Source organism: Amblyomma mixtum, chromosome 1 (assembly GCF_055824585.1).
Source record: "Amblyomma mixtum isolate Tamu chromosome 1, ASM5582458v1, whole genome shotgun sequence".
Lineage (NCBI taxonomy): Eukaryota > Metazoa > Arthropoda > Arachnida > Ixodida > Ixodidae > Amblyomma > Amblyomma mixtum.
In genome coordinates this window covers 276,250,324-276,277,068 of record NC_143012.1, presented here as the reverse complement: position 1 = coordinate 276,277,068, position 26,745 = coordinate 276,250,324, and the positions used below count along the sequence as shown (strand labels likewise).

Sequence of the window (26,745 nt, the reverse complement as noted above, 5' to 3'; positions counted from 1 at the left end):
CGAGGTCCGAACCGGACGGGGCTGCCTCGCATTCTTCCCATGTTGGGCTGTTCTCTTAAATCTGTAGAGCTATTAGCCTGGCAGACTCATACCATATGATATAGATCTGTGTATTGGCCACAGAATCTACAACCCAATTTAAAACCTTTTGAATGTGTCTTTTGAAATTTAGTTCGATTGTGTAATGACATAGTTTGCAGTTGTCTGAGATGACATTCTTCTGATCTGTTCGAACCCTTAGCGGGATTTAGATTGAATAGATTTGACTGCTGAGACATAGGTGTTGCAAAAATTCGGCGCAGGTTGTCAGTCTGAGATGAGTCACCATCTCCGGGAAGGGAGGAGGAGGGAACCCGGAAGAGAAATGTTTGGTATTGAAGAAGCGTAGAAGCGTAGAAATGTTTGGGCCGCGGCGTGTGCACGCTCGTTTCCCTCAGCCCCCTGCTGGCCTGGTATGCAAGTCAGCTGTTTATTGCACGAGTAAGCTCCGGATTGTTGCAGGAATATGCAGTCCAGCGCTGCAATTTTGCCCCACATACAGTTTCTATGTGCTCTCTGCGATTCTGTGGTGATGTATTCTGATGTTGGATGTGAGGCGCAATCTCTGAAATTTCAGATGCATTACTGAGATCGCTGAGATCCCTTTCAGGGGACCCATGGCATCTACGAAGGCCTCTTCTAAGTTATTGCAGCTGTTATTCATTGCCTTGGCTCTAATAATCCACTTGGCAAGTGATGCTCCGGATGCATGCTTCGAGACAGAGGAGTCATCCCAAACCTAGATCTCCGCTCTTTCGGAATAGTTGGCTTTGTTCTGGTGTGGTAGGGATATTAGATTACCAAGTCGTCCAACACCCTACGCCCTATTTTAGTCCCCGCTAATGTGGCGTATTGGTTTGTTAAATGAGCTTTTATGAGGTCGCTTACCATAATATATGACCTCAATTGTAAGAGACTTTCTGTGGGTTTTTTATCGATAGTGCCAGTGGTTTTTAGTACCCGTACCTGATCTACATAGATGATACCAGCCTGTTTTTTGAGGGGGACGATTACAAAAGCTTGTTAATCGCACAAACAACACTAGAAGCAAACTTGATTGGTGTTCCTGTAATTGTTTGGTTATTAATGCGCAAAAAACTAAAGCAGTCGTTTTCCTAGCTACATTGTTCCAAATAATCTTCAAATAAATTATCAGCCTATTGAAATTGTGACGGAATTTAAAACTCTAGGCGTATTTTTTCTTTTTTCAGAGCACATGCTGTGGGACTCGCGCACTAATCATACTATAACGAGCCTAGCTCGCACTATAGAATTCATCTACAGGAATCGAGACCTACTTCCAGTTAGCACACGTTTAGTTGCTAGGCAGCGGTCAAGCGATGCGCCACTGACGTGCGATGGTACGTGCTGCAATCGGTGGAACTTGTGAGAACCAGTTTGCTCTTCTAGAGCAACTCTCGCAGCAATCATTAATTTAACTGCTACCTGCCACGGGGGTCAGTTTTCTCAGTCCGGTGGGCAGGTTGTGATGACGTCACAAGGTCATGTGACCTAGGTGGCCCACCTCGAGCGGCTGGTTGCTCCGGCCGCTCCGGCTGCTGGGCTTTACACGGTAGATGTCGCCGACGCCGGACGATTTTTTCCGACATAGCGATACTAAGTCTCTTGCGTTAGAAAGTATTAAAAGTTAACGAATATGCTTACCTTGAAAGAGCAGTATATTAGTGTCGTGCTTACGGCCTGCGCACCGCTGCCAAACTGGTACAGAAGACGGGGTTTCTCCATCCTCGGTACAATTCCACCAACCAATTAGCTCAGTTCGGTCTCATGATGCGTGAAACTCAGTCAGTTAATGATTATGAAAAGAAATGCACTGCCATCCAACCAGGCTGCTACGTTTATTTCTTCGCGCGACTTTTGAAATTTTACTCATTTCCTTGTCTGCGGAGACGCTCTCGCAGTCTTTGCCAAACTCGTTCTCGCACGCGGCAAAGATATTTAGTCTTCATGTGTGTGCGTAGACCATTCGTGGGTAAAACTCATTAGCCTCTCTTAAGATGCCATTGCCTACCATTCCAAAACCATTTCGCACAAGCATTATTTAGCTTCGCCCTTTGATCTAACCACCTACGCACCCAAAGATTGCCCCGGAGTAAACAGCGAAGCTAGGCGCTTCGGGTAACGCTAATACTGATGAACAGCCGCTCGCCGTCACAGCAGCTAGCGTGGGGATTCACGTGCGCAAGATGTGTTTGTGCTGTGAAAGACGCTCGAAAACATTCCCTTCCTTCTAACAGCGATTCACGGAAATTTAGTCAGAGAGCCCTGCACAGCCCCGAGCGGTTCATTAGTGCACTCGTGCGCAGCCTGCTCACACACTGGAATCAAAACTAACGCCTTCTCGCGGCTGTAAATCTCTGAATCCCCACCCTTCCGTTGTCAGGAAGGGAGAAAAGAAAGTTAATTAAATGTTTTAGGAGAATACCCCAAGGTGAAGTAGATTTGTAAAAGGGAGTAGCTACTCATTAGCATTCATCCAAGCGGGATTCAAGAGAAAGCTGTACAGCTTTCACAGAAACTTCGGTAATTAACGAAACATTTGTCTTGTTCCGGGGTTCGAACCCGGGATCACCGCCTGTCCGGGGAAGCCGTTCTATCAACTGAGCTAACCTTGAATGCTGGCAAATCAGGTGGTAGGGCGAGAGTAAATTGATCAATAACTCGAAGTGGGAATGAAGTTAGGGCAGTAATTTAGGGGAATCTTCCAAGGTGGAGTAGAGATGTAATAAGGGAGTAATTACTTATTGGCATCCACCCACGCGCGGCCATACAACTACAGAGGAAAGTTATACAGCTTTCACAGACGCTTCGCAGTTGACGAAAAATTCCTCTTTGCAAGGAGACACCGTAGGTGAAAATTGTAGTGAGCCACCGTACGAAAGAAAATACGCGGACCGAACATCGCTACGACCGCCATCATAATTATAACCACCGCCCCTAGCATCATCAGTCGAATTAAGTAAACTGAGAATAAAGGCGCATTAAAATGTTCCCCAGGAGCCCACTTTTCTGCCATTACCGGAGGACACTGCCAATACCTACATATAAACGCACCTCATCGCTCAATCTAATTCTATGTTATCCCGACTAAGTTTCCCTTGCCTTGTTATCCGCTCTGCAGCTTTAACAGAGCGCCGCTTACCCGCTTCACGCACCATATGCTGCCTCTAAGTGCAGACCTGGTCCTAGAGAAAAACCTCCGAGGCTGTGTTACTAGATTTACCAGAACCACCAACCAGAACCACCTTTGCGGAGTAGATGGTCACAACCCCCTAGAACGCATCGCACGAATAACGTGTTCATTTAGCCGCTGGACAACAAAAAGAATTATGTGAGGTGCTTGGTGCAAAATCTGTGCTGCGCTAAGACCACTTAAGATGAATCTGCCGGTCACTGCCGTCTTCCGTCTACTCGCTGGAGCAGCCTACAAAGCCTTCATGGTCATCCGTATAAAACAATCATAAGAGCCGTCACATCATAAGTTATTGCGAGACTCAGCCGCCGCGGTGGCTCAGTGGTTATGGTGCTGTGCTGCTGACCCGAAAGACGCGGGTTCGATCCCCGCGACGGCGGTCGCATTTCGATGGAGGCGAAATGCTAGAGGCTCATTTACTGCTCGATGTCAGTGCACATTAAAGAACCCCAGGGGGTCGATATTATTCGGAGTCCTCCCCTACGGAGTACCTCATAGCCCGAGTCTCTCTGGGATGTACGTTAAACCTCATACCACCATAAAACCTGTACACCTTCAGCCAATTGATGAGCATGAGATTTACATCTCTTTTTTATCACTGCGAAACAGTAAGGCGCTAGATATTGAAAACTTTGAAAATAAAGCCTGTACTGCCAGTGATTACTTCCACACATTCTTACATATTGAATTTAGACCTGGAGTAGGGCGTTTTTACAGACAAAATGAAATGTGCTAGGGTGTCCAATACTTAAAGCGGTGACCCAAACTTGGCAACTAATTACCGCACGATTTCTGTGCTTCATTTAAAAAAATACACTGGTAAAAAAAAAACTCACTGGAAAAAAAAATTTCTTAAATACGCTCGACACAGCGATTGTCGAAGTGTCATCCTGCTATGCAGAAGACAAGCCAGAAAAGTTTGCCAGTCAGCGTCGCTTGAGTTTTAATAAAGCTCCGCCCTTTAGCATTTTTTCGTGCCCAAAATTTTATTAATGCTGTGATAGTTTAAATAACGATATATCCTGCACACGATTGCTGATCGTGTATACAGGTGAAAAGCGAGAACAATGAGGTCGTCTTTTTTTTTTTTTTTTGCTCGCTCTGTTCTCGTAACCTCGCCTTGTGCCTTGTTTGTTCGAAAGCAGTGAAAGGAAGGTGTGTAATGAATGTAAGGCCGCAATGATACAATTCTTCTCGGCTGATTCTCGGTTATTGTCGTTCACCCATCTCTATGATTCCGGTGAGAGCGAGAACACGGGCAGTCGAAGTGCAAAAAAGATCAGAATGAAATGCAATTCTGCTGAAAACGTTGTCTCCCTCCTCGCTTCGCGAATAACAAAAGCACTATATCACCATACACGCATGCCGTAATGGGCACTGATACCCAAAACTCTGATACCCAAAATGTGCCCGTTAATCATGTGGGCTCAGAGATTTGGTTTTTATTAGCAGGGCCTCGTATCTCCGCAATCTTAAGTCCTTTTAGAAATACAGTTTTGGTGCTTGCTAGAAACTGCGCTGTCATAGTCCTGCAAGTTTTTCATTACGGCATGGAGATTTCTTGCTCCTGTGCTCTATCTGTGTTGTCGGCGCCAGAAAACGCACGTAGCGGCACTTGTCGGCTGGCGTATTTTGTTAGCGTACGGGCTGAAAGCTATACATTCGGATTCCTAAGGTCTGAAACCCTAGGATTTGCGTCCGTGTCTTTTGGGCTGTTTTAAGAAGCATATGTAGCTGTGAAGCTCAGTACGTATAGTTGGGAGGCTCAGCATGTACAGTTAGGAAACTGCACGGTTAGGATGTTCAGCAAGTACGGTGGTGTCTTAGGAAGTTACAGTTAGGAAGCGTAGCAAGTCACTAAGCGGCGATTCCTTTTTACACCTTCTGGTTCAGCGCCTCGCTGTTCATCATAACTTTCTGCTGGTGGGTCCATACCATTTTCCACCTAAATGTAGCTGTAATGAACTTGTGCCTCATTATCGCTGGTACTGCTGCGTCACAGTTCGTCATGCGCCTGCACACTACAGACGACCCCTACAGGATCGCGACGGTGTTTCCACTATTTAGAGTACGGAGAAGAAAGGCGCTGTCTTGGAGCCATTTCTAGTCCGCACGTCAAAGTTAGGCTAGCCAGCAAGACATATAAAAACGAAAGTGGCATAGAAACAGCTTGATCCGTTTTTTTTTTTTTTGGGGGGGGGGGGGGCGGAGGGGGGTCGGGGTGGGCGACTCTAACAGTGATGAAATTTTCGATTTTGATTTGCTTGCATGTTTTTAAGTCAGTTTAGGCTAGGTTCGTTTCTTCCTTGGGTGTAGAAACTTGACATACTAACGGGGAGCGGGCAAAATATGCCATAAAATACTTACCTAGGATTCATTTCTTAGCCCACTGCCAAATTCACTTAGATGCTGCTGTAGCTTTCTGCATGTCGCCCTCAAAAGATGAAACTCAGGTAGCCCAATATGAACTGTGGTAAAAAAGTAGGAAGATTTCGATTGGGTAACGGTTACGTAACTACCCGTCAAGTTTGTTTGTTTTTTTTCACTTGTGAGGAGCCACCTTGTAGTCTGTCTGTATAGCGAAAAGTATTCAACTTTATTTCTCGCATCAATCGATATCTGTGTTTCTTCCCGTTATTCTAGCGGTAAAATAAATATGCCTAAAGTAAAGCTGAGATGACAGAGCATTGTCGCCGACTTTGTGTTATGTAACCGGGTACCCCCTACGCAGAGTGTTAAGAATGTTGTCTAGGTTGGCTTCAGCCGCAAAGTGCATGTTACCTCAAGAGTGTAGGCTCTCGAGAATGTCTTGTCTGGCCTCTCATAACTGCCTCCATATCATGCCGTAACTACTCGTAGAGATAAAGACCCTTCGAACACCGTTGGGAAGCACTGGTGAGCGGTAGTACGCCGAACAACAATAACATTGGACGGAAAGCCCTGACTCCACAAAAATGATTTTGTTTGGCGAAGAAACAAGATGCCATGTAAAAGATCTTCGTGTCTGTAAACAAAAGAGCGGGGCGGCCCTCAGAACGTCGATGACGGATCTTGATTTGCAGCCTCGGCGCACATATCGAGACGTTGCACATATCTATGTACATACACCCGTACGAATACTACTATCCCTATGTGTTTGGGCAGACCAGAACCGCGAAGCTTACGAGAAAGCTTCGAGCAATCTTCCTAAAAGTCGGTCGGTTGGAGGCAGCGCGCGGCGATAACAGATCCCCTGTGAGCTCCATAAAAACGCGCAAGACACGAATGCACGCGCGGCAGTTGAGAAGGAAACTCCAACGATGGGCTCAGCTGTCGTCTGCATTCGCAAAATCAAATAAATTCAGGCACTGCGCACACTCGCATTGATTCAGCTTGCGCCGTTATCTGTCTCTTTTTGAGCAACTTGTCGGCTGGTGTGGGGGGATGCCGTTCCAGGGAGCTGGCCATGGACCTGCTCGGCCTGTGCGAAGAGGCGCACGCAGAGAGGGTGGAGATCCTCGCCGGATGTGGCTGCTCCATGGCCGAGAGGAACGCCCTTCACGAAAAGGTGCACGTGACTGCATATCCGCTTCCGAGTTCTTTGGTCGAGCTTCAACACTTTCCAAGAACGAGGCGGAAGAAGAATGCCCTGGAACCTCTGCATCCGATATCGTCGTGAATGTGTCGCAACTTCATGAATACATATATGCCTGATTATTTTCTCGGCAGCGCGGATCGTATTTCTTTCTCGCTCTTATCTCTGCCTATTTGTTTTTCTTGCGATTCTGATGTGTCGCGCACTTTGCGTGATAATATACTTCATTTCTTTTGGCTGGGTTCTCAGAGAATCGTCCTGGAAGCAGAACCCGCTTTATTTTTTCTTGTCTACTCTGATGTGCTTTTCTCTGCTGAGCAATGTTTTCTCCTCCGCGGTGCCGTCTTCGTGGGGTCGATGCTGCTGTCGCCGTATTGTACTCGGCATTCGATACTTCCGCGGCGTCCTAGCGTTAGCCGGCGTATTCTGTCATGCCTTTTCGTGGAGCGCTCGAGGATATTTTTGTTTTGTTTTTTTAACTAGGTGAGCAGTGACGACGTAAAAAGTGTTGCTTTCTTGGTTTTTGTTGCGCAGATTCAATACTTTAAATACACCGAGAAAAGTGAGCATGACTACGCAGACGGCACCTCGGGCTACGCAGACGTTGCCTTAAGCTAAGTAAAAGGCTCCTTAGGCTATTAAAACGGTGTCTTAGGCTTCGCAGACGGTGCCCCAGAGGCCACGCAGAGAGTGCCTCAAAAAATTAGTCCCGCAGGCACTAATTTCTTTTTTTTTTCAAGCGAAGCTAACTGAGATGTTATGTTAGAAGTAAGGAAACAGACAAATGGGTGGGCTGGGTAACTTGCAAAACTAGCTGCCAAGCTTACTGGACAACTTCCGATAACAGCCTGTTAAACCCTATTTCATGTCAGAAAATTTGAAAAATGCCTTCGAGAAGCGGGCAAGCGTTAAGGAAACGGCCCTTTTACGGAAAGCTCACATTAATAATCATGATATCACCACGATACCGTTCCAACAGCCTTCGCTTTTTTGTTCAGGCGGCGCTATGCCCTCATTGTGTTAATAAGCCATTAACAATAAGAATAATAATAGCCATTATAATAAGCCATTTCACGCGGACTACGGTAAAAGGGAATAGAATTGTGTCAGAAGAATTGTATTACGCCGGCCCTGGTTACTTTAAAACGTTCTGACGTTACTGCACATTGACGGTATTTCTCCGCCTAATATTGAAGTTAGCCCAAATGGTGAGCGGAAATGAAGTAGTATTCAACAGTACAGTAGATGCATACTGTAAGTAGTTCATATTTTGCCTCTCTCGGACAAATATTCTGTTATCCCTTTCCAGGTTTCCTTGCCGTCTGTCGAAGAATGCACATCTCTTGCGCACCAACACGAAAAAGAAGGTGACAGTGCGATGGCTGTTCAGTATTATGTTATATCCGAAACACAGTCCGAAGCTCTCAGGGTCGGCATTAGTTACGTTAAAGGTACGTGAAAACGACGTTGAGAAGCGTCTGGTAGGACGTGCATATTGTCTGCTTACACATAACCCTTCAAGTCGCTGCTGCCAGCAATGCGGGAATGCTAAAGAAACTAACGCATTTTCTTTTTTGTTGACTGTTCTTGTCATTTCATTCTCCTAAGAGAAGTTAACATCCTTCTTCCCATCGTTTTTTTTTTTCTCTTTAGAAAGGATGTCAAAAGAAGACTGGACACTCGATCCTCTCTGGAAGCTGGTGCGCTGGATGCAGTCTCTGCATCCGAGGATCTTGTCCCAGGAAAAGAACGAAGAGTAAGCTTCAGAAACGCGCAACCAGCACAAAACACGCAACACTCGGGTTGCCTAGGGCATAAACGAGCTTTGATAAAACGCTTCCACTAACCAGCGTACAATGCGGTTTCCGGGTGTAGTGACACACAGCGTGCTAGAACTATAGTGCTGGTTCATTGAAGTAACCAGGCAGACTGAAGTCTGAATTCTGAGGCTGCCAGCTCTCCAGTGGTAGGAGATCTCTCTAGTTACGCTCATGGCGTCCGCACTGAAGAGTACCAATAGCGGTTTAACGTTTTTACAATTTTCCGCGCTGCATAATCACCCTATCATGAGGTAGATAATGTTGCTCTAGTTGATAGACAGAAAGAGAGATAGAGGAATTTTAGTGAGTGAAAAAGGAGGAGAGGTCGGCAAACGCTGCTCTTTCAATATCGCTGCGTCAAACCTGCCAGTTTTTATTCCTTTTTTTTTAAGTATGGCTTAAGTTTCTTAATGCGCCTTTCGGGTATGCTCAGGGTGTTTGGCTATCCATGTCTGGTACGGGACTGTAGTACGGGCATGTTTGGTACGGGCCTGGAGCTACCTACATGCCACCTCTTCTCTCTTCACCTAGACTCTACAAAGAACTCCGCTTCTTTTCTGCGTATATGGGTGCACTGAAGGCCATCCGCGACGGTTACTGGGCCGTCGTCACGCCGCTCTTGGCTCACGCCAGGTAGGTTAGTTTTTTTTTTCGCCCAGGGCATCTTCAGCGCTGACCTGTACTGTCAACCTTACAATGACGTCATTTTGTTCCAGAGAACTGCTCAAGAAGAATCGCTCACTGGAGTCATTACTAGAGAACGAAGTACTGTTGGACGATAGCGACGCGCTACCGCAGTTTAGTATCGAATCCAAGTAAGTCTGAAGAGCGCATTGCCTCATGATTTTTTTTTCTATTCCTCTGGCCTTGCGCCCGAAGTCGAACATGTAATTATACTCGCACTAGCGCCAAGGGTAAGTCTGCTGAGAGCATTTTGCTGAGCATATTGAGTTGGGTGTGGGTGGGGTATAAGGATGAGGGTAGACGTGTGTCACGCAGAACCATGCGTCATGCACGGTCGCACACGGTCGCTCATCCATCCATATCAGGCGGTAATCCGCCGTGACAGGTACAGCGAGGACGTTGTGGTGTTAGTGTTCGGGGTGCAGCGTCGACTATTTTGGAGTAGCCGGGTGCAATAAGCAATGTGATGAACCAGTTTCTAAAATGGCCCTGGGTCCACACTGGACACGAGGCGATAGAAGCACAGACTCAAGAAATGAGTTTTAGATATATTTAATGAAGTCAAATGGCGTGGTGTCACTTACGTGACTTGTTTGGTTGGTCGTTACTGGGGCTACATCGACGTGGCGTGGCACGAGCTCGATAAAGGACTGGATCATAGCCTCGATGTTTGCCGCAGTCAGGCTGGGGATTCTTTCCAGTTGTGCTGCCTTCGTCGTGAGCTGATAGTTCTACGCCGAGCTGCCAGGCGTGAGGAGGCGTTCACGCAGGCTGAACTCAAGCAACGGCTAGACCACGAGCTCTCGGGTTATGGCGCCGCCCGGATCTTCTCTCTTGCTCTCTTACGAACGTCTCGTCCGCTAGCTTCCCTCGCTCCCTATGTTCCTCCCCTCCGCTCCTTCTTTTCAAATTTTATTTCCGCCGCCCCTCCATCGCCATTGTCGCCGGCAGTTGTCTGCCTTCCTCTCCACGGCCGCTTCCTTTGTTCATCCCCATACCGTCCCAATGGGTTAGTCGGCGCCTACCAAACGTGGGCCGTCGCCATGTCCAAGTATAGGGATCATTCCGCGAGGAGTGCCGCCGCGGTGGCTCAGTGGCTATGGTGCTCGGCTGCTGACCCAAAAGACGCGGGTTCGATCCCGGCCGCGGCGGATAGAATTTCTTTGGAGGAGAAATTCGAGGCCCGTGTACTGTGCGATGTCAGTGCACGTTAAAGAACCCCAGGTGGTCGAAATTTCCGGAGCCCTCCACTACGGCGTCTCTCATAGCCTTAGTCGCTTTGAGACGTTAAACCCCATAAACCAACCAACCAACCATTCCGCGAGGACACGATGCTAGGATGGCGCGATTAGCAGCTTCCGGGAAACGTCACTTACAGGGGCCTTGCCGTGGTGGACGTGCATGAACTCTAACAGCAGCCAGGAGTTTAGTGGGGGTGCAGCGACGTAGGAGTGCGATATCCGCCGACGACAACGACGCCATGATTTCGCTGAACAACACCCATACAGCTGTCGCTGATAAAGAAAGATCATTTTTCACAACGCCGCTTAGTGAGGGCGACATTGAACAGGTACGTAAGACTCTGCCGCGACAGGGGAGAATGGGCTTTTTTTGCATACATCTTTGAGCAGCGTAAGCTGAGGCTGCCGAGCAGCGACGGAGGTGTGTCCGAGTCGCCATTACACAAGAAGATGCTGAGAAAGCAACGAGATAATGGTGCTGCCGAGACGGCACGTCTACGTTCCTTATCGTTGTGCTTGTCGAGCCCGAGGGCTGGAAGAGCACCACGCTTACCAACAACGTTCACAGTTACTTGTTCGGTTGTTTCCGGTTACATCATCCAAGCCCTCACGCGTACTGTGTTCCGGCATGAAATACACGCGTTTCCCTGGTCTTCCGTCCTTTGCCATGACGAATAAGTCGACCCTACAGTAAAGAGGTAGTGTGTAGCTAAGATGGACCGTCTTCGTGAAAATTCGAAGAATTTCTATGTGGTAGCTCTTATATATTTTTTTAATTATTTTTGTATTGTTTTAGTACTAATTATTTTTTTCTGTTGGTTTTGCAGTGGTAAAAGACAAAGGTGCACACATGTGCGTGCATTCGTGTGTGTGTGCATGTAGATTTGTTGATGTAATGATTAGAAGTTTGTTGAAAGAGGATTTTGCTAACGCTATGGCGGTATTTCCTCTCAATTGAGCTTCCTGCGAACCTAAATTTGCGCATGATAAAAACACTCTGTTATCACGAGGACTTGCCTCACATTACTGGGGTGATCGCTTTCGAAACGAGTCACGTATTAACGCAACCAAACAGTCCATCACTCTAGCCTCAGGCCGCAGCTGACTCGAGTCTCATTCTACTAAAGTACTTCTCTCTCCCTCTGTCCGCCTCTACCCCCCTCCAGTTTCGATCTCTGAGAAAGCATGAGTTCAGCTTTGGTAAAGCCTGTTGAAGCTTAACTTACTGTTTAGGAGCGTCTGTACCAAGTGCTAAACAGCGCCAGTCTCGGCCTTTCAAAGTTAGATATTCCTTTATATCGGAACCATTCTACCATCCAATAAACAACAAATTCTGAGCCGAAATCGTCCAGCGTACAGGCTTGCCTCTGGGAGATAGAATGAAGTGGAAAGATTCAATCATTTCTTAGCCCTAGATGTGTTCGTATTCTTTCGGAACGAAAACACGACCTACATTAAGCAGGAAGAAAACCAAGGCTAAATGATGTTTTTTAATTGATCAGGTTTTTTAAAGACAGTACTGCCTATTAACATATTACTTGAGGTCTGGCGTGACGCGGTTATTACAAATACAAATGGCACGATTCCGACTATGACGCCTGTGCCGCACTTGGATGCAGTAGATGCCAGAACGTTGTGTCTTCAAACGGTTTGAAGCTCATGAGATTAAGTGCACTGACCGTTTATTGTAGTACACCTTTATACTAGGGCTAGGGCTTCGGAATTTTAGGTCTCGTTCTAAATCCACCGAAGGAGATTGTTCGAAAGAGCACTTTTGTGCGTTGCTGTTGTATTTGGACGGGAGCGAACCAACAGCATCCCTTCATGCGTGTCTGCGTTAATGAGGGCCCTTGCTTCGGTGCGTCCCGCCGAGAACACGCTGGCAGCAGGTGAAGATTCTTTGTTTCAGGTTTACGCCCAAACGCTGAACGACTACGTCAATTAGCGCCGGAGTTTTGCGACAGCGCTCAAACTCGACGTGAGCGCGAAACTACGAAAGCTTGCAGGCTCTGTGCTTCGAAACGAAAGTCTCGGAGTGGGTAGCAAATTTAAAACTTTCTCATCATGTGCATACATTTATTTTCTGTGTTTTTTTTTTTTCAGAAACGGCATCATGCAAAATCGAGGACTGCAAACCGAACGTTTGCTTAGGAGACTCGGCGAGATGTCGACTGATCAGGGGGAGTTTGGGGAAGTCCTGGTTGCAGGCTCGCACCTTCCCAGGCATTCAGACCAGAGGCGCTCGCACTTCACCGGAAAACCAATACAGGTAACTAAACTTGCCGAGAACTCCGTCGCTACTAAAAATTCAAAAGACACAGCGCATGTTTCCGATGACTTTAGGGTATCAGCTCACAACTTAACCAGGATAGTAGCGCACAAGACGAGGAGTGGGATCCTTATTCAGTTTTGTACGAGGGCGTTGTTGCGGGCCTGGTTGGTACGCGCTGCGCTCTGAGAAAAAAGTAATAGTCGAGCGCTATCAGGGCTGATTTATTTGAAAGTAGAGCGATCCAATACATACATTTGCAGAAGTACAACCTCAGATGTGGTACCCTAGCACAAGCGGAAAATAAAGCATCAGAAAAAGCAGCAGAAAATGCAAATGTAGCAATACTATTCCCAGATCGCACACTTCTCATGGTTACGCCTCTCTATCCAAAACAAGCAAACGAAGTCTTCACTGAAGCACCCAGCTTTTCCCAGCTGTTTCAACTAGGAAAAGCGAAAAGGGAAAAGTGAAAAGTTATATTTTGTTTGGTTGTGTTTGTTCAGCCTTAGTTTTGCCTTTTTTTTCTGCGTAATGACCTTTCTGTACATCTTCAATGGCAATAAGGTAAAACAGAGTACAGTATGGCAAAGTTCAGTGAGGACAATATAAAAAGAAACAAAAAATTAAACGGGGCAGTTTGCTTGCCCGTCGATGGATTGCTTAGGTGACATTCTGTAAATTACAAATTTTTCAATTCCAAACAAAAGTTCACTAAAGTGAATTTAAACACAGCCCTTCAATGCTTTTTGAAAGACTCTGATGTAACTTATTGTTTTGTGTCGACTAACAAGCTCTGTAGGTCGCCATTTGACATTTCATTCAAGCTCCACAGTTCTGATTTGTTCATAAAACGCAAATATAAAAGAGACTTGGATTCGCTGACGAAGCTGAGTATGGAGCACACAAAGGCCCGTTTAGTTGCTCTGTTCGCGGTCATCAGGGTGATGTTGGAAATAAATGAAATTAAGTGAGAATAGTGTCACGAAGTGTAATTCCTCGCATGCCAAACGCACAGCTAAATGTTCACGTAGCAGCTCAATGACGAAGCAAATAACAGTTTTTATTCAATAAATCTAACAATACAGCGTGTGGCTTAAAACACCATTGACTTTCTTCACTTGTGTTTACAAACACGCCGTTTGAAGGCAGTATGCAGAGTTAATTTGTTTAAAAGAAAAACATACAATTAAACTTTTCAACATTTCGGCCTTATTTCCAAACACTTGCTTCATTTTTTTAATGATAGCTTTGGTAAAGAAACGCCTTTTGGACGGCGGCTACGCCTGAAAAAGCCCGTTTCATCTTGTAATTGTGCACGTACATGACATAGCGGGTGCAGCCACCGTTGGAATTTCACTTCACTAAAAATGTCCTCTTGTCTTTATCAGCAGGTAGTGCTGACCAAGCCAACAGGCAGACTCAGTTTTAAGAAGCAAACTTGCGCAATAAATGACCGAGTGCAAGGGCTAGTTTGCTAGATTTCTAACAGAGAGCGTTTTTCTTTACCTGCCGCTTACCGGGAGCACATCCTGATATCAAGCTTTTGTTTATGATATTAGTACGACCTGTTCTTTTGTCCTCTTGCAATAAGCTGGCGAACCAACCTTGGCATAATTCCGTCAGCTTACCGCATTTCGACCTTACCCTCAGCCTGTATAGATATACGTGTATTTCAAGGAAGCCCGCCACTAACTTATAAAAATAAAGTTTCTGAAGCGAAGAGAAGCTTTTTGCGGCAGTGTAAACCAGTATTGGCAGACATCAAAAAACAGGCGAATAATGCTATCTAGTACGCTAACTATTATAATAGCTGACTTTTTAACTTTTGCCGTTATACGCACGCTCGCAAAAATAGCCATGTCAGTTTTTCGAATTTCGAAAACGCGGTCACCCGCGCCGCTGTGGCTCAACTAACTTGGGTAATTTTTTGCGCCATTTGAAAACCACCCGCGCTAGAGCAGCTAAGTGACGAGGAGTGGGGACCATCGTAGCACTGACGGGACAGGTCGCGTATTGTACCGGTGTTGTTTACTGTAAACCATGGTAAGAACTAACTGTCCCGAACCAGTGTCATGGGAGATCACATTGAAAGTGAACTGAGGATGTGATGTTATGGAATTCCGCGAGTAGGAACAGCAGTAGCTCCAGTGGCGGCTTGTAGAACTGATCGACGAGTCGCTACTCAAAGGAAGTATTTCGATGGTGACTCATTACATGTTCTATAGCATACTGTATTTTACTGCACGTTCTCTTTCTGAATTTAATTTTACTTTTTCGTTTTGCAGTTCAGTGCGACAAACATTTCTTGCAACGAATGCGTCCCATTACGAGTTGTCCTCGAATCTAACAGCTCTATCTCTTTCTTTGTAATCATGAATGGACGAAAGCCGTGCTTGAGGCGCAGGTAGGACAGCGTCTTGCGAACTTTGAGCTACAGAAGTAGCTGTTGAGATACGATTCATGAACATATTTTGCATGGCCTCTTGCACTGCGAAACTAGCTTTGTGAAAGAAGCAAACAAAGCAGCATCAATACATGCCCTGAAATGTTACTTCCTCAGTTCTTGAATACGCCGTGACGTTTCCATAATTGCCTTCCTTGTCTCTCTTTTTTTTTTTCAGGGCCCAGTTTACTTTCTAGACGACGGAGAATCTACCATATCATTCAGCGAAGCCATAATGTGGGCCAGGGTCAACCTCCTGTCACCAATAAGAGCATACAATCGGATCGTTCCGTTTTGACTACCAGCACGCCTGTTGTTTGACTAATACACCTTACCTTGTTACTGAGTGGCATATTTTGTGATTTTTTTATTATGTGCCTGTCGTTTCAAACTTCCTTTGTTACTCCAATAGGTTCCCGAACTTTAAGTACAACGGTATCTGGAGCGTCCCATCATATCAGCTGTGATCTTCACATTTGGCCCAAATGAGCTTCTGCCTTGCAAGTCAAGGTTAAATGACAGCCGATAATCTCGAGAAAGAAAAAAAGATACTGAAGCAGCAGGTGATTTTCTTTCAGGAAGAGACCTGGTTCCAGGATGGGTGTTATAATTTCTGCATCTTGCGTTTGTTTTTTCTTTATCACCCAGCTAAAGTTTGGGCGAATGGTGTACTCCGGTACCACTCTTTTCGCACCACAAACCTCCGAGCGACGTCCCTACTGTGTACAAGCGTCTACGTCCATAGGCATTGTCTCTACGCCGTCCAGCTTATCTACTTTTGCTGAGAAAGGAACTGCAACCTTATTCGTGACGTTGCCTCTACATCATTCTTGGACTGTTCATAGATATTGTTAATTGACATCAAGGGAAAGTGAGACCTCCCATATCTCCTTGTTTTTCCCTAATACTCTTTCCTGGACACACAGGCTAATCCTGGAGAATGACTTTTGAACTAAATCGGTTCGACGTCACTGAATTTAACATGATAGTGTTAAAGGCTTTGTTAACCAGGAAATAAGGTGTCGGTGTTGTCGGCGCTGTGAGAGAAAAATCCCGGGCACGACTCTGGCAGGTGGCGCCCAGAGAGCAACCTAGGAGGATGCTCTCTAAAAAGAAAAGCTGAGCATGGTGGCAATTGCCACCACCCCGTTTCAAAGGGGGCGCTCCTATCCATCCATCCATCCATCCATCCATCCATCCATCCATCCAGGAGGCAGGTGGGCCACCAAGGTCATGTGACCTTGCGGCGTCATCACAACCTGCCCACCAGATAGTGAGAACTTCCCACGGCCGTGGGAGATGGCAGTTAATGATCGGTCGCTCGGGAAGAGCAAACTGGGTCGCACAAGGTCCACTGCTGGGAGCACCTGCCATCGCAGGCCAGTGGCACATCGCTTAACTGCTTCACCACTGCGCCAGGAGGGGTATGATGGCTCCCAGGGATCTATGAATGTAATTTAGAGAATGACCTTCTGTATATATGAAAATTAACCAACTACTCTATCGCGTCATACCCTTAAAGGGCAACTGAAGCGGTTTTCGAATTCGATGAGTTTAATGCTGCCGAACGTGCGAAATGTGCTGGTAAAGCCTGCGAAATCGTTTTGCTCTACCATTTGAAATGGTGACGTAATCGCTGAATAAAGTCGTCGTCGGCGTTCAGCTTCTCTGAAGTGCGCAGAGACGGGCAGAGGCCCCGATAATGACGTCACGTATGACGGCACTACGTTTCCAGTGAAGAAACGGTTATTCCATGGAAGAAAACCGACGTCATCGATGCGTTGTTTGGCGCCATCTGACGACGCACAGCAGCATGCAGGCGAATGCAGCGGACATCTGAAATTTCGGCAACAATGACGTCACTGCCGAGTTTCCTCGCACTCCCCCAACGTAGTGAGGAGAAGCCTAAACATCGTCGCGGGTTAAATCGACGATTATGTCACCATTTTGAATGCTAGTGCAAAAATACTTTGCATGTTTTATCTAGAAGCTTGATAGATTCGAATTCTTGAATAACCTCGAATTCTCAAAAAACCGTTTCAGCTTCCCTTTAAGGCGGACCTTAAGTGTATGACGTCCTTCAATTTTTTTTTAATGCACTTGCTCAACGTTCCGGACAAGAACTGTTGGTTGGGAGTAGCAATTCATACAAAATTTATTAATTCCTGTTGGTTGTTGGAAAAGACAGAAATTTTTTCATTTTGTCTCATACTAGGTATATTTTGCAGCAGTATCAGTGTAAGGTACAGTCTTCGTCAAAAGTAACCAGGCTGCATGGTTTGCTTCTAGCTTTTATAGTGGAGCCCTTGTGACTTTTCTAGAGATCAAAAGGTGTTGCAAGGTAAGAAGACCCCCACTCCTTAACTTCAACGACCATTTCAGCTTCAGGGAAGCTGTAAGGGCTCCACTGTACGAGCTAGGAGCAAACCATGCAGTTTGGTTACTTTTGACAAAGGCTGTACGCCGCATGGGAGGGCTAAGCACACAGTTTGACAGCTGCTACCTGAGCTTATTATATTGACTGTTTTTGAACTAACTGCGGTTTTCAACTAACAGAGCACTCTGGTTGAACTTACTTTACCCTATGGCATACAGACAGAACAAACAAAAAGTCAACATGTTAAGCAACAGTCTACCATCCAGTGACAACACCACATTCCAGGGATATCCTTATCGCAGCCAGATATCCTAACACTTTTGAGTACTTGCGAGGGATGTCCGCGGCAAGTCCTTGTTTTAGAAGTCCTGACACGTTATCCGGTGGATGTCCCGTTCGGGTGGTATTACGGACACTAACTTGATATGCATTCTTTTTGTAGAGATGCCCTGACACTCTATCCGTTGAGTATCCCGTTCGGATGATATTACGCACGTTCTTCAATCATGTCTCATTACGTCTGCATAACGTTCGCGACGAAGATGGCACAATGGACGTTTGTTTTTTTAGGGCGAAAGTCTTTAATGTCTCATACTGTCGTGACCAAGACGTGTTAGCAAATGTGTCCGCGTTTCGGATGCATGCCTTATATGGGCATATGCCAATCAATAGCCAATCGATACTGAATCGGGTGCAATCGAGACATCGGAACATGATATAAAGAGATTTCATGATTATGTCATTGTACTTAATGACTAATTGGTAATTAGTAGTAAAGAAATGGCATGTGGGACTGCACTGCGCCTGTACCTTAAAATTAATTAATCAGTGTACTAGTTATCGTCACGTTAACTATCACTAACCATACATTAACTAGTATCACGAAATGTGCAAGTCATGCTTAACTATCGTTAACCATCATAATTAGCCATTTCTAGACGTTTAATACACATTCTGTCGAACATTTTAGAGAGTTCCATCACTTGACTGGTTAGTGACAGGACATGATACATGGAATTAGAACAATAAAGGCCAATTAGCCTAATTAATCTTTCTAGTCAGACCACACAAATAAATAAAACCGAGTAGGAAATTGGTTGAGTAGGGGAATCGAACCAGGGTCTCCGGACTGGGAGACGAGTACGCTAACCACTCCGCCATGTCAGCTCGATGGTTTGGAGAGAGAGAGAGAGAGAAAACTTTATTTACACAGGACTTTGGGACACGCCCCAGGGTCCCCGCACGACCCCACTGCACTCAAGTGTGTATGTTCCTGAGGTCCATAACACTGGCAGCACGGCCGGTGGCGATGGTCTGCACGGCCGGGTCCTCCGAGCGCAGCAGGGTCGCCCAGTCCTCCCAGGTCTTGAGGTTCTCTAGGTCCCGCGGGGGAGGGTCCGCCGGGCAGAGGGAAAGGATGTGGAGGGAAGAAGCGAAGGGTTCTGGGGATAGGGCACATGCGGAAGTGGGAAAGGATGGGTGATAGTGGGCTAGGTTAACAGGGGAGGGGAGAGTGTGTGTCTGTAGTCTGCGCCAGAGTGTTGCGTGTTTGTTATCTAGGGAGGGGTGGGGCGGGGGGTAGAGCTGGCGTGAGGCTCTGTATGCCTGGGTCAGCTCACTGAATGTGTGCATGCGCTCCTTCGTGAATCCCCGATCCGAGGCCACCTGAGCCCGGTTTAAAGAACCTCGGGCTAAAAGGTTGGCAGCCTCGTTTACGGGATTCCCGGAGTGCGCAGGCACCCATATCAGCTCCACATGGCGGGGCGGGGGTGCATCGGGCGAGTCCAGTATGCCAAAAGCAGGGACATAAACTCGGCCTCGAGCAAAATTTAAAATCGCAGTTTTGGAGTCACTTAGTATATACCGGGCTTCCGTGCGAGTGATAGCTAGTGCAATGGCGGCTTCCTCTGCAGCCTCTGGGGACGTGTCTGGAGGGAGAGGATGGTTTGGAATGAACAAGGCGCGTCTAGCTGATATGGCGTCTTCGTTCACTCCCATCTTTCTCCCTTCCCTTACGGCGAGGTTCAGGTGTCCACCTAGATATGCGAGAGAGATATATTTCCTTTCCTCAAAAAGAAATTTACCGTCGAGCAAGGCGTAAAGCCGAATTGGAGATGGCGTTCTGTGGACTCCCTGGCAGCGTTGCAAGACGCTGTCGCATTCCACTCTTAGAGGCGAAGCGCCCGACCACAGCCGCGTCCGTGAGGCGCGGCGCGCGGAAAGGGCAGAGGTCGCTGCGAGCGACCTGGCTTGGTCGGCTTGCTGTCGCCTGCTTGCGGAGTTGCGGATCGCCGCACGCTTTGGTGGTACTCCGGCGGCTGGTTACGCTGTTCAGTACGGACACAGATTTGCATCAGCATCCTTTAAATAACAGACTGCTTGTGCGCGAAGACAATTTAAGTGCCTCCCAATTGTAACGAAATACTGCCGAGAGAATTGCTTGCTCGGAGCGTCTGCTGCTGGGACAGATTACGCGCTGCGCAATCGCTGCTCTGAACTTGTTTCGACCGCGGCGATCACCTAGACAAGTCTGAATCGATGCCGTCGTCATGTTGCGAATGCAAGTTTTTATTTGCTTTGTGTAAGCTGTGGAAACTGAAGCAAGAACAAGCGTTCCGTCGAACCTAGCAGCCGACACGACGGTCGCATTAACAGTTTCGGCACACTGTATGGCCAGTTTCTCCCTCAGTACATCTTCTTCCATAGTGGCATTCTTAGATCTCATTCTTTCAATTTGCCCCTTCAGGCTGAACACCTTCTTGGGCAGCCACCGGTGCTTTTGTAAAGTGGACCTTAGCTTCTGCGCAGCGGTCTTGGTCTTTTTGACACGTTGATTCTTCAGCCAAGAGATTTTTGTAAGAAGAGCTTTTCGCAGGTAGCGACAGGACATGCAGGGCATTCCTAGAAAGAATGTGCAGTCACAATCTTGCTAGTCAACAAATATGCTGCAAGCAAGGAATAGGTAATGAAATGACTGAACCAGTGCTTCTATCCCTGGGCAGTAAAGGCACTGTAAAAGAATGATTCGAGCTCTTTGGCAACAGAGAATGTTTGCAGCTTTTAGATTTTTAGCCTGTAGCGAGCCCCCTGTTTAGCATTACATGAAAATAATGCCCAAATCCATGCAATTGACAATAAAGATGATGAAGCAATATTTACCCTCTGTTGTTGTCGCCATGCACTTTTTGCTGTATAAACTTCCCTGCTTGACATCTGTTTTTTGCAGGAGTGATTTTGTAAGATCCTCTGTCAAAATTGTTGACGCACAAATGGCACCAGAACATGTAATTAAACTTGAGGCATGAAGGAGGGCTTCTTCTGCTTCAAGCACAGTTCTTACAGTTCCTTCGGAAACCTGTTTCCCTCCGAGAAATGCCTTGAAGGAGACATCCTTCTTTTGACTGAGGCTGAAAAGAACCGCTCTGTCCGAGCGCACTGTTCCAGTGCACGCCTCCAGGTGTGTGAGCGCATATACGGTGCCTTCGAAGTTTTCGAAATGGTGTAATGACCACTTGGCTGACGGAGTCTTAAGATGATTCAAATTATCCTCATCAATGCTTGGCGAGCCGCAATCGTTGCTTTCTAGTTCATCTTGTAAAGCTGTTGTCGAGCATGGGCTCTCTTCCCTCCTTTTTTTTCGCCTTGCACCCTGCAGCTTTGTAGACGCTTCCCTTTTGCGAGGCGCACGTTCGACCGGGACCGCCTTGCTTAGGTATTTAGGGGAATTTGGCAGTATTGTAGGCACTGCATCACTTCTGAGCGCCGGCACTCCACACTTCTTTCCCGCCCACAATGTGCACGTACTCAGGGAGAATATAGCGGTCCTCGAAATGCAGTTCACATACAGCACATTTGCTATATCCAACGGCTTGTGGGCGCGACGTAGATTCTTTTCCCACAGCTTCTTACGGGCTTCGTCCTTTGGCACGCTGAACAAGGAGAGTTTCCGAGTGGCTTCCACACCAGCGTAACCGGTGCAACAGCCAGGCGCGTAGCAGTGCCGATGCCGGTCCTTCGGCATATTAAACACCTCACAATCTCAGCCACGCTCAGTGAATCTCAGCCAATCTCAGTGAAGAATTTCATTGCAAAACACAACAAACAACGCTTCGCACTCACGCCTCCATCAGCACATCTCTCCGAGTGGGACCCGGCGCGGCCGGCGCTTCCCAATCCACCTCGACCGCAGCGCCCCCGCATAGCTTTCCGCGCGCGGAGCGCCATTCGAAAGCATGCGCGTCGGCGCGGGTCGCGGCACTCACCTATTCTAGTACACTCTAGCGAAGCTTAACATCTTAACCACACATCAGTGACACAAGCAGCAACACAGCGCTTAAGGCTTTCGCCTCGCCGCACTTTAGGTAAAGAAAGTGCCCGCCTGAATTTTTTCTAATATAAAATGTCCGCAACGTGATCCACTCATTTTCAATTCTTGTTTTTGTGATTATAGATGCATAATCGAATGAAATAATATGAATCAACGTGCAAGAAACACTGGTATACAAAATGAGGTTGGATTTAGAGTATACATGCTCGTGTAATGATTCGTTCAATGGACATATGCCCAACATTTGGTGTTGCATGAAAGCGTTTGTGCGTCCTGATCTGTGTTTCGCATATGCTTTGTGTTAGTCTTGTTTACCGCTGTCAAACAGCGGCCGAAAAAATGTCAGCGTTAGGCCAAGCAACAACACCAGTGTAATCAGCTGGTCATTTTTTTTTTTCTTTCACAACCGCGCTTCCGCGGTGCCCCGCACGAGCCATACTCGTGGACATTGCCGTCGGGCGAACACAGAAAGTATAAATTACGGTTGCGATTATTTTTCACCGTGAGCCGAGCAAGTTTTTTCATGTGCCCATAAAAATTGCCAGAGAAATTTACCGTTATTTCACCAATACCGAATATGTCCATGTTAAGGTATATGAAAAGCCTCAGACACTTCCTATGGACGTCCCTTGGTCACAGAAAGTACAGCCAAAAAGATATGCGACGGATGTGTGCGGGAGTTTCTCCATACTTTCTGGGGATATCCGCATGTCCTTTGAAAATTTCGCAGGGATATCCCTTGGTTGTCAGTGTTGACACTGGGACTTGCCCACATGAGGACATCCTTCCTAGGGGGTATATAAGCATAAGTATAGGGGTGATTTGTTTGAATCAGGTGAGTGAAGAGGTGTGTGAAGTGCTTGTGTTGTTGCAGTGCTCTTAGAAGAGGTTAAGCTGTAAAATGGCACGATGGTATGTTATTGAAGATTCTAAATTTAAACAGCACTTAAAAATAACCGAAAATATAACCAAAATATTCGTGCTTGAAAAGTTCTGTGCCGGTCTACATGCTTTTTGCCCCCCCCCCCCCCCCCCCACCGATACCCAACTGTATGAAATTGTGATTTCATCTTTTGGTACCATGTAGTTTTAATCGCAGTTATTTCACATAACCGTTTAGGCCTCGGAGACTATACACTCGTCTATCAACTGTGCTGTAAATCCATAAACAGCTGGCATATATGCCTAGGTGAAATATCTGCAGTAGATACTATAGCTTAGAGTGGAAACTAATTTTAGTTTTGTAGGTACGTGAACGTTTGTAAAACAAGACTAAAATAGATGCGAAATATCCAGCGTAAATATCTCATGCCCATTCATGTAATGTTTTATGGTTTGCTGGGTACACGAGCAAATCACATAAAAAAATAGAGTACTGGACTACTTTATTTTGGAGTAACAGGTAAATTATGAAAGTACTTAAGACTACTTACCTGATGTGAAGGCGAAAGTGGTTGGGTGGTTTATGGGGTTTAACGTCCCAAAGCGACTAAGGCTATGAGAGACGCCGTACTGGAGGGCTCCGGAAATTTCGACCACCTGGGGTTCTTTAACGTGCACTGACATCGCACAGTACACGGGCCTCGAATTTCTCCTCCAAAGAAATTGAACCGCCGCAGAGTAAGCGCGCTAATCGGAACGTTGCTCACTTAAGCCCCGGTCCTTCAGTTCTCAAATGAGCATAGAAATCCAAAGGACTGCATCAGAAATCCAAAGGAAGCAAGATCAGGAACAATCCCGCCGCGGCTGGAGGCAGCAGCGAAGAGCAACGACCATGACCAACAACTATGGGCCGTCCAGCAGGTCCTCGGGGCGCTCGAAAGGCAGGGACCCAGCGAGCCGGCAACGGCGAGCGCAGACCCGGGCCGAGTAACGGCAGCCTCATAGACGACGTAGGCCCTCGTCGGGGCGCGCGAGCGCCCAACTGCAGGCACAAATAAAGTTTACTCCAATCCAATCCTCCAAATAAATTCAGCCGCCGCGGCCGGGATCGAACCCGCGTCTTTCGGGCCAGCAGCCGAGCACCATAGCCACTGAGCCACCGCGGCGGCTGAACGCTGAAGGCGAAAGTATTAGTGTGTCATCGTGAGTCTTCGACGTCGACGCAGGTTGCGCATTGAGAAATGAAACGCAGACGCGCCTCCGAACGCTGAATCCACAAACGTCCGAGTGAAACTTTTGGACACTCGGTTCAAAAAAAATTAAGGGGCACTTTGACTGTCTAAAGTGCGTAGAGGCGAAAACGTTTTCCGCACCACTTTGCTTATGTGACATTGGTGACGTCACCACTGGATGACGTCACACATAATTGGTTGGTTTATTGGGGTTTGACGTCCCAAAGCAACTGGGGCTATGAGGGACGCTGTAGTGAAGGGCTCCGGAAATTTCGACCACCTGGGGTTCGTTAACGTGCACTGACATCGCACAGCACACGGTCTTCTAGAATTTCGCCTTCATCGAAATTCAACCGCCGCGGCCGGGATCGACCCCGCGTCTTTCGGGTCAGCAGCCGAGCGCCGTAAGCACTGAGCCACCGCGGCGGGGCTGATGATGAAGTAAGGACAAATTACTAATTAGTGACTAATTACCGATTAATGACTAAATACTAATTAAGTGCTAATTAATGACGCTTAACATTCGCCTTTAGGAGTGGAACGCGACAGCGTGTTGTAGCGCTGCCAGGCAGTCCACGGAACGCCACCACCCGTTCGGCGCGATGCCTTGCCCTTTGAACGCGACGCTTTTTAAGGAAAGGAAATGGGGCAGTAATTCTCTGTCATCTCGGTGGACGCCCGAACCGCACCGTACAGGAAGGGAGGAACGCCACCACCCCTTCGGTGCGATGCCTTCCCCTTTGAACGCAACGCTTTTTGAGGAAAGGCAATGGCGCAGTAATTCTCTGTCATCTCGGTGGACACCCGAACCGCACCATAAGGGAAGGGAGAAACGCCACCACCCCTTCGGCGTGATGCCTTACAGTTTGAACGCAACGCTTTTTGAGGAAAGGAAATGGCGCAGTAATTCTCTGTCATCTCGGTGGACACCCGAACCGTACCGTACAGGAAGGTAGGAACGCCACCACCCATTCGGCGCGATGCCTTGCCCTTTGAACGCAACGCTTTTTGAGGACAGGAAATTCTCTGTCATCTCGGTGGACACCCGAACCGCACCGTACAGGAAGGGAGGAAGTGGGAGTGAGAGAAGAAAGAGGGGCCGTAATGAAGAAACTGAAAAGTGTATTTGAGGAAAGGAAATGATGCAGTAACTGTCTCGCATATCTCGGTGGACACCCGTCTAAACGAGGACACATGTGCCGACACGGACGGAGACACGGCTGCCGACACGGATTGCTAACGACAGCATGAGGCATTAAAGGCTTTCGCCTTAATACCTGTCGTGAGCTAGTCTCAAACTTGACTGGCAGGTGTATGCTATATGTGCAAAGATAATTCGTATGACATTGCCGGAACGCTGTGCGACGAACGGTTGCGTCACAATTTTAATCCGAAAAGTGGTTTTCGAGCTTAGCGCAGCTAGGCCAGGATATACGTAGCGAGTACGGTTAAACTTTATTACACCTGGTCGTTGAGCTTGGTTACTCTCCGGCTACGTCCAACGTTTAGCTTTGGTTGTTATCCCCCTGTTGCGTCTAATTGCGGCTACAATAAAGACGGTACGTTTGTTACGCAGCAATGTGTGACGAATTTATTTTATTTCCGGTTCTTCGTCTTGTAGTTGAAGCCTGGCTTATTTCAGTCTCTCCGACTCACTATTCATATCTACCGACGGCTCCACCGAGCCGTATATGGTTTGGTTTGGTTTATGAGGTTTAACGTCCCAAAGCGACTCGGGCTATGAGAGACGCCGTAGTGGAGGGCTCCGGAAATTTCGACCACCTGGGGTTCTTTAACGTGCACTGACATCGCACAGTACACGGGCCTCTAGAATTTCTCCTCCAAAGAAATTCAACCGCCGCGGCCGGGTTCGAACCCGCGTCTTTCGGGTCAGCAGCCGAGCACCATAACCACTGAGCCACCACGGCGGCTGTGTATATATATATATATATATATACACACACACACACACACACACACACAGCTGCACCAACCCCCCCCCCCCCCTCCTACGGCGCATGCGCACAGCGGATGCAACTCGGTTTCGCCGGCACTCCGAGGCACCGGCTCCTCCTGTGACGTCACGCCAGATGGCGCGGCAAGCGGCGGCCGCCAGCTGCGGCGGTTGTTAGGCAACGGCTCAAGGTCACGGTGCGACCACGGCGAAACGGCGAGACTTGCGCGTAATGTAGCTCTCGCTACAAAAAGTGGCACAGTAACCGTCTCACATCTCGGTGGACACCTCAACAGCGCCTCAAGGAAAGAGGTAAAGAGTCTGGGAAGGCATACAATTTAATGTGCATATGCTGCTGGGTCGAATCTCTGTCCCAAGCTAGCCGCCATCTTAAGTATAGCACATGCACTGGGAAATCGTATGACACCAGCCGGAACGCTGTAAGACAAACGGTTGTCATAATTTTGGTACGAATGAAGTCTGGAAGTCTGGCGCCACATAGAGGTCCGCCAGTTATGCAGTGCGAGCAGTTGACGCGTCGGAGGCGACGGGGGTGAAGGGGGAAGAGGAGAGGTGTCTGCTTCTGGTATCTGCTGCATTCTCATCGCACTTGTCCCTTCGGTGGCTAGTCAACGCGACGCCATCTTTTCAGAACCATCTCGGGGTCGCCGACGGAATTTCGTCTA

The 26,745-nt window shown here is 47.4% G+C and overlaps 1 protein-coding gene and 1 pseudogene across 2 annotated transcripts in view; one reads left to right on the top strand and one right to left on the bottom strand.

Annotated features, from left to right (window-relative positions):
• Positions 1 to 15,736, top strand: part of LOC149371786 (WD repeat-containing protein 17-like) — a 58,329-nt gene extending 42,593 nt beyond the window's left edge. Inside the window, exons 20-26 of one of the 2 annotated variants that reach the window (XM_089585259.1) lie at positions 6,689 to 6,800; positions 8,137 to 8,278; positions 8,481 to 8,583; positions 9,179 to 9,280; positions 9,364 to 9,462; positions 12,676 to 12,841; positions 15,466 to 15,736. In XM_089585259.1, the coding sequence (XP_089441385.1) occupies positions 6,689 to 6,800; positions 8,137 to 8,278; positions 8,481 to 8,583; positions 9,179 to 9,280; positions 9,364 to 9,462; positions 12,676 to 12,841; positions 15,466 to 15,585 (844 nt within the window). In that variant the 3' untranslated portion in view covers positions 15,586 to 15,736. Of the gene's footprint in view, positions 1 to 6,688; positions 6,801 to 8,136; positions 8,279 to 8,480; positions 8,584 to 9,178; positions 9,281 to 9,363; positions 9,463 to 12,675; positions 12,842 to 15,465 lie in introns of those variants that run through there. The other variant, XR_016292022.1, reaches the window with a different exon arrangement.
• A 2,123-nt stretch (positions 15,737 to 17,859) lies between these two features.
• LOC149371785 (uncharacterized) lies at positions 17,860 to 21,829 on the bottom strand (annotated as a pseudogene).
• Positions 21,830 to 26,745: the final 4,916 nt, after the last annotated feature.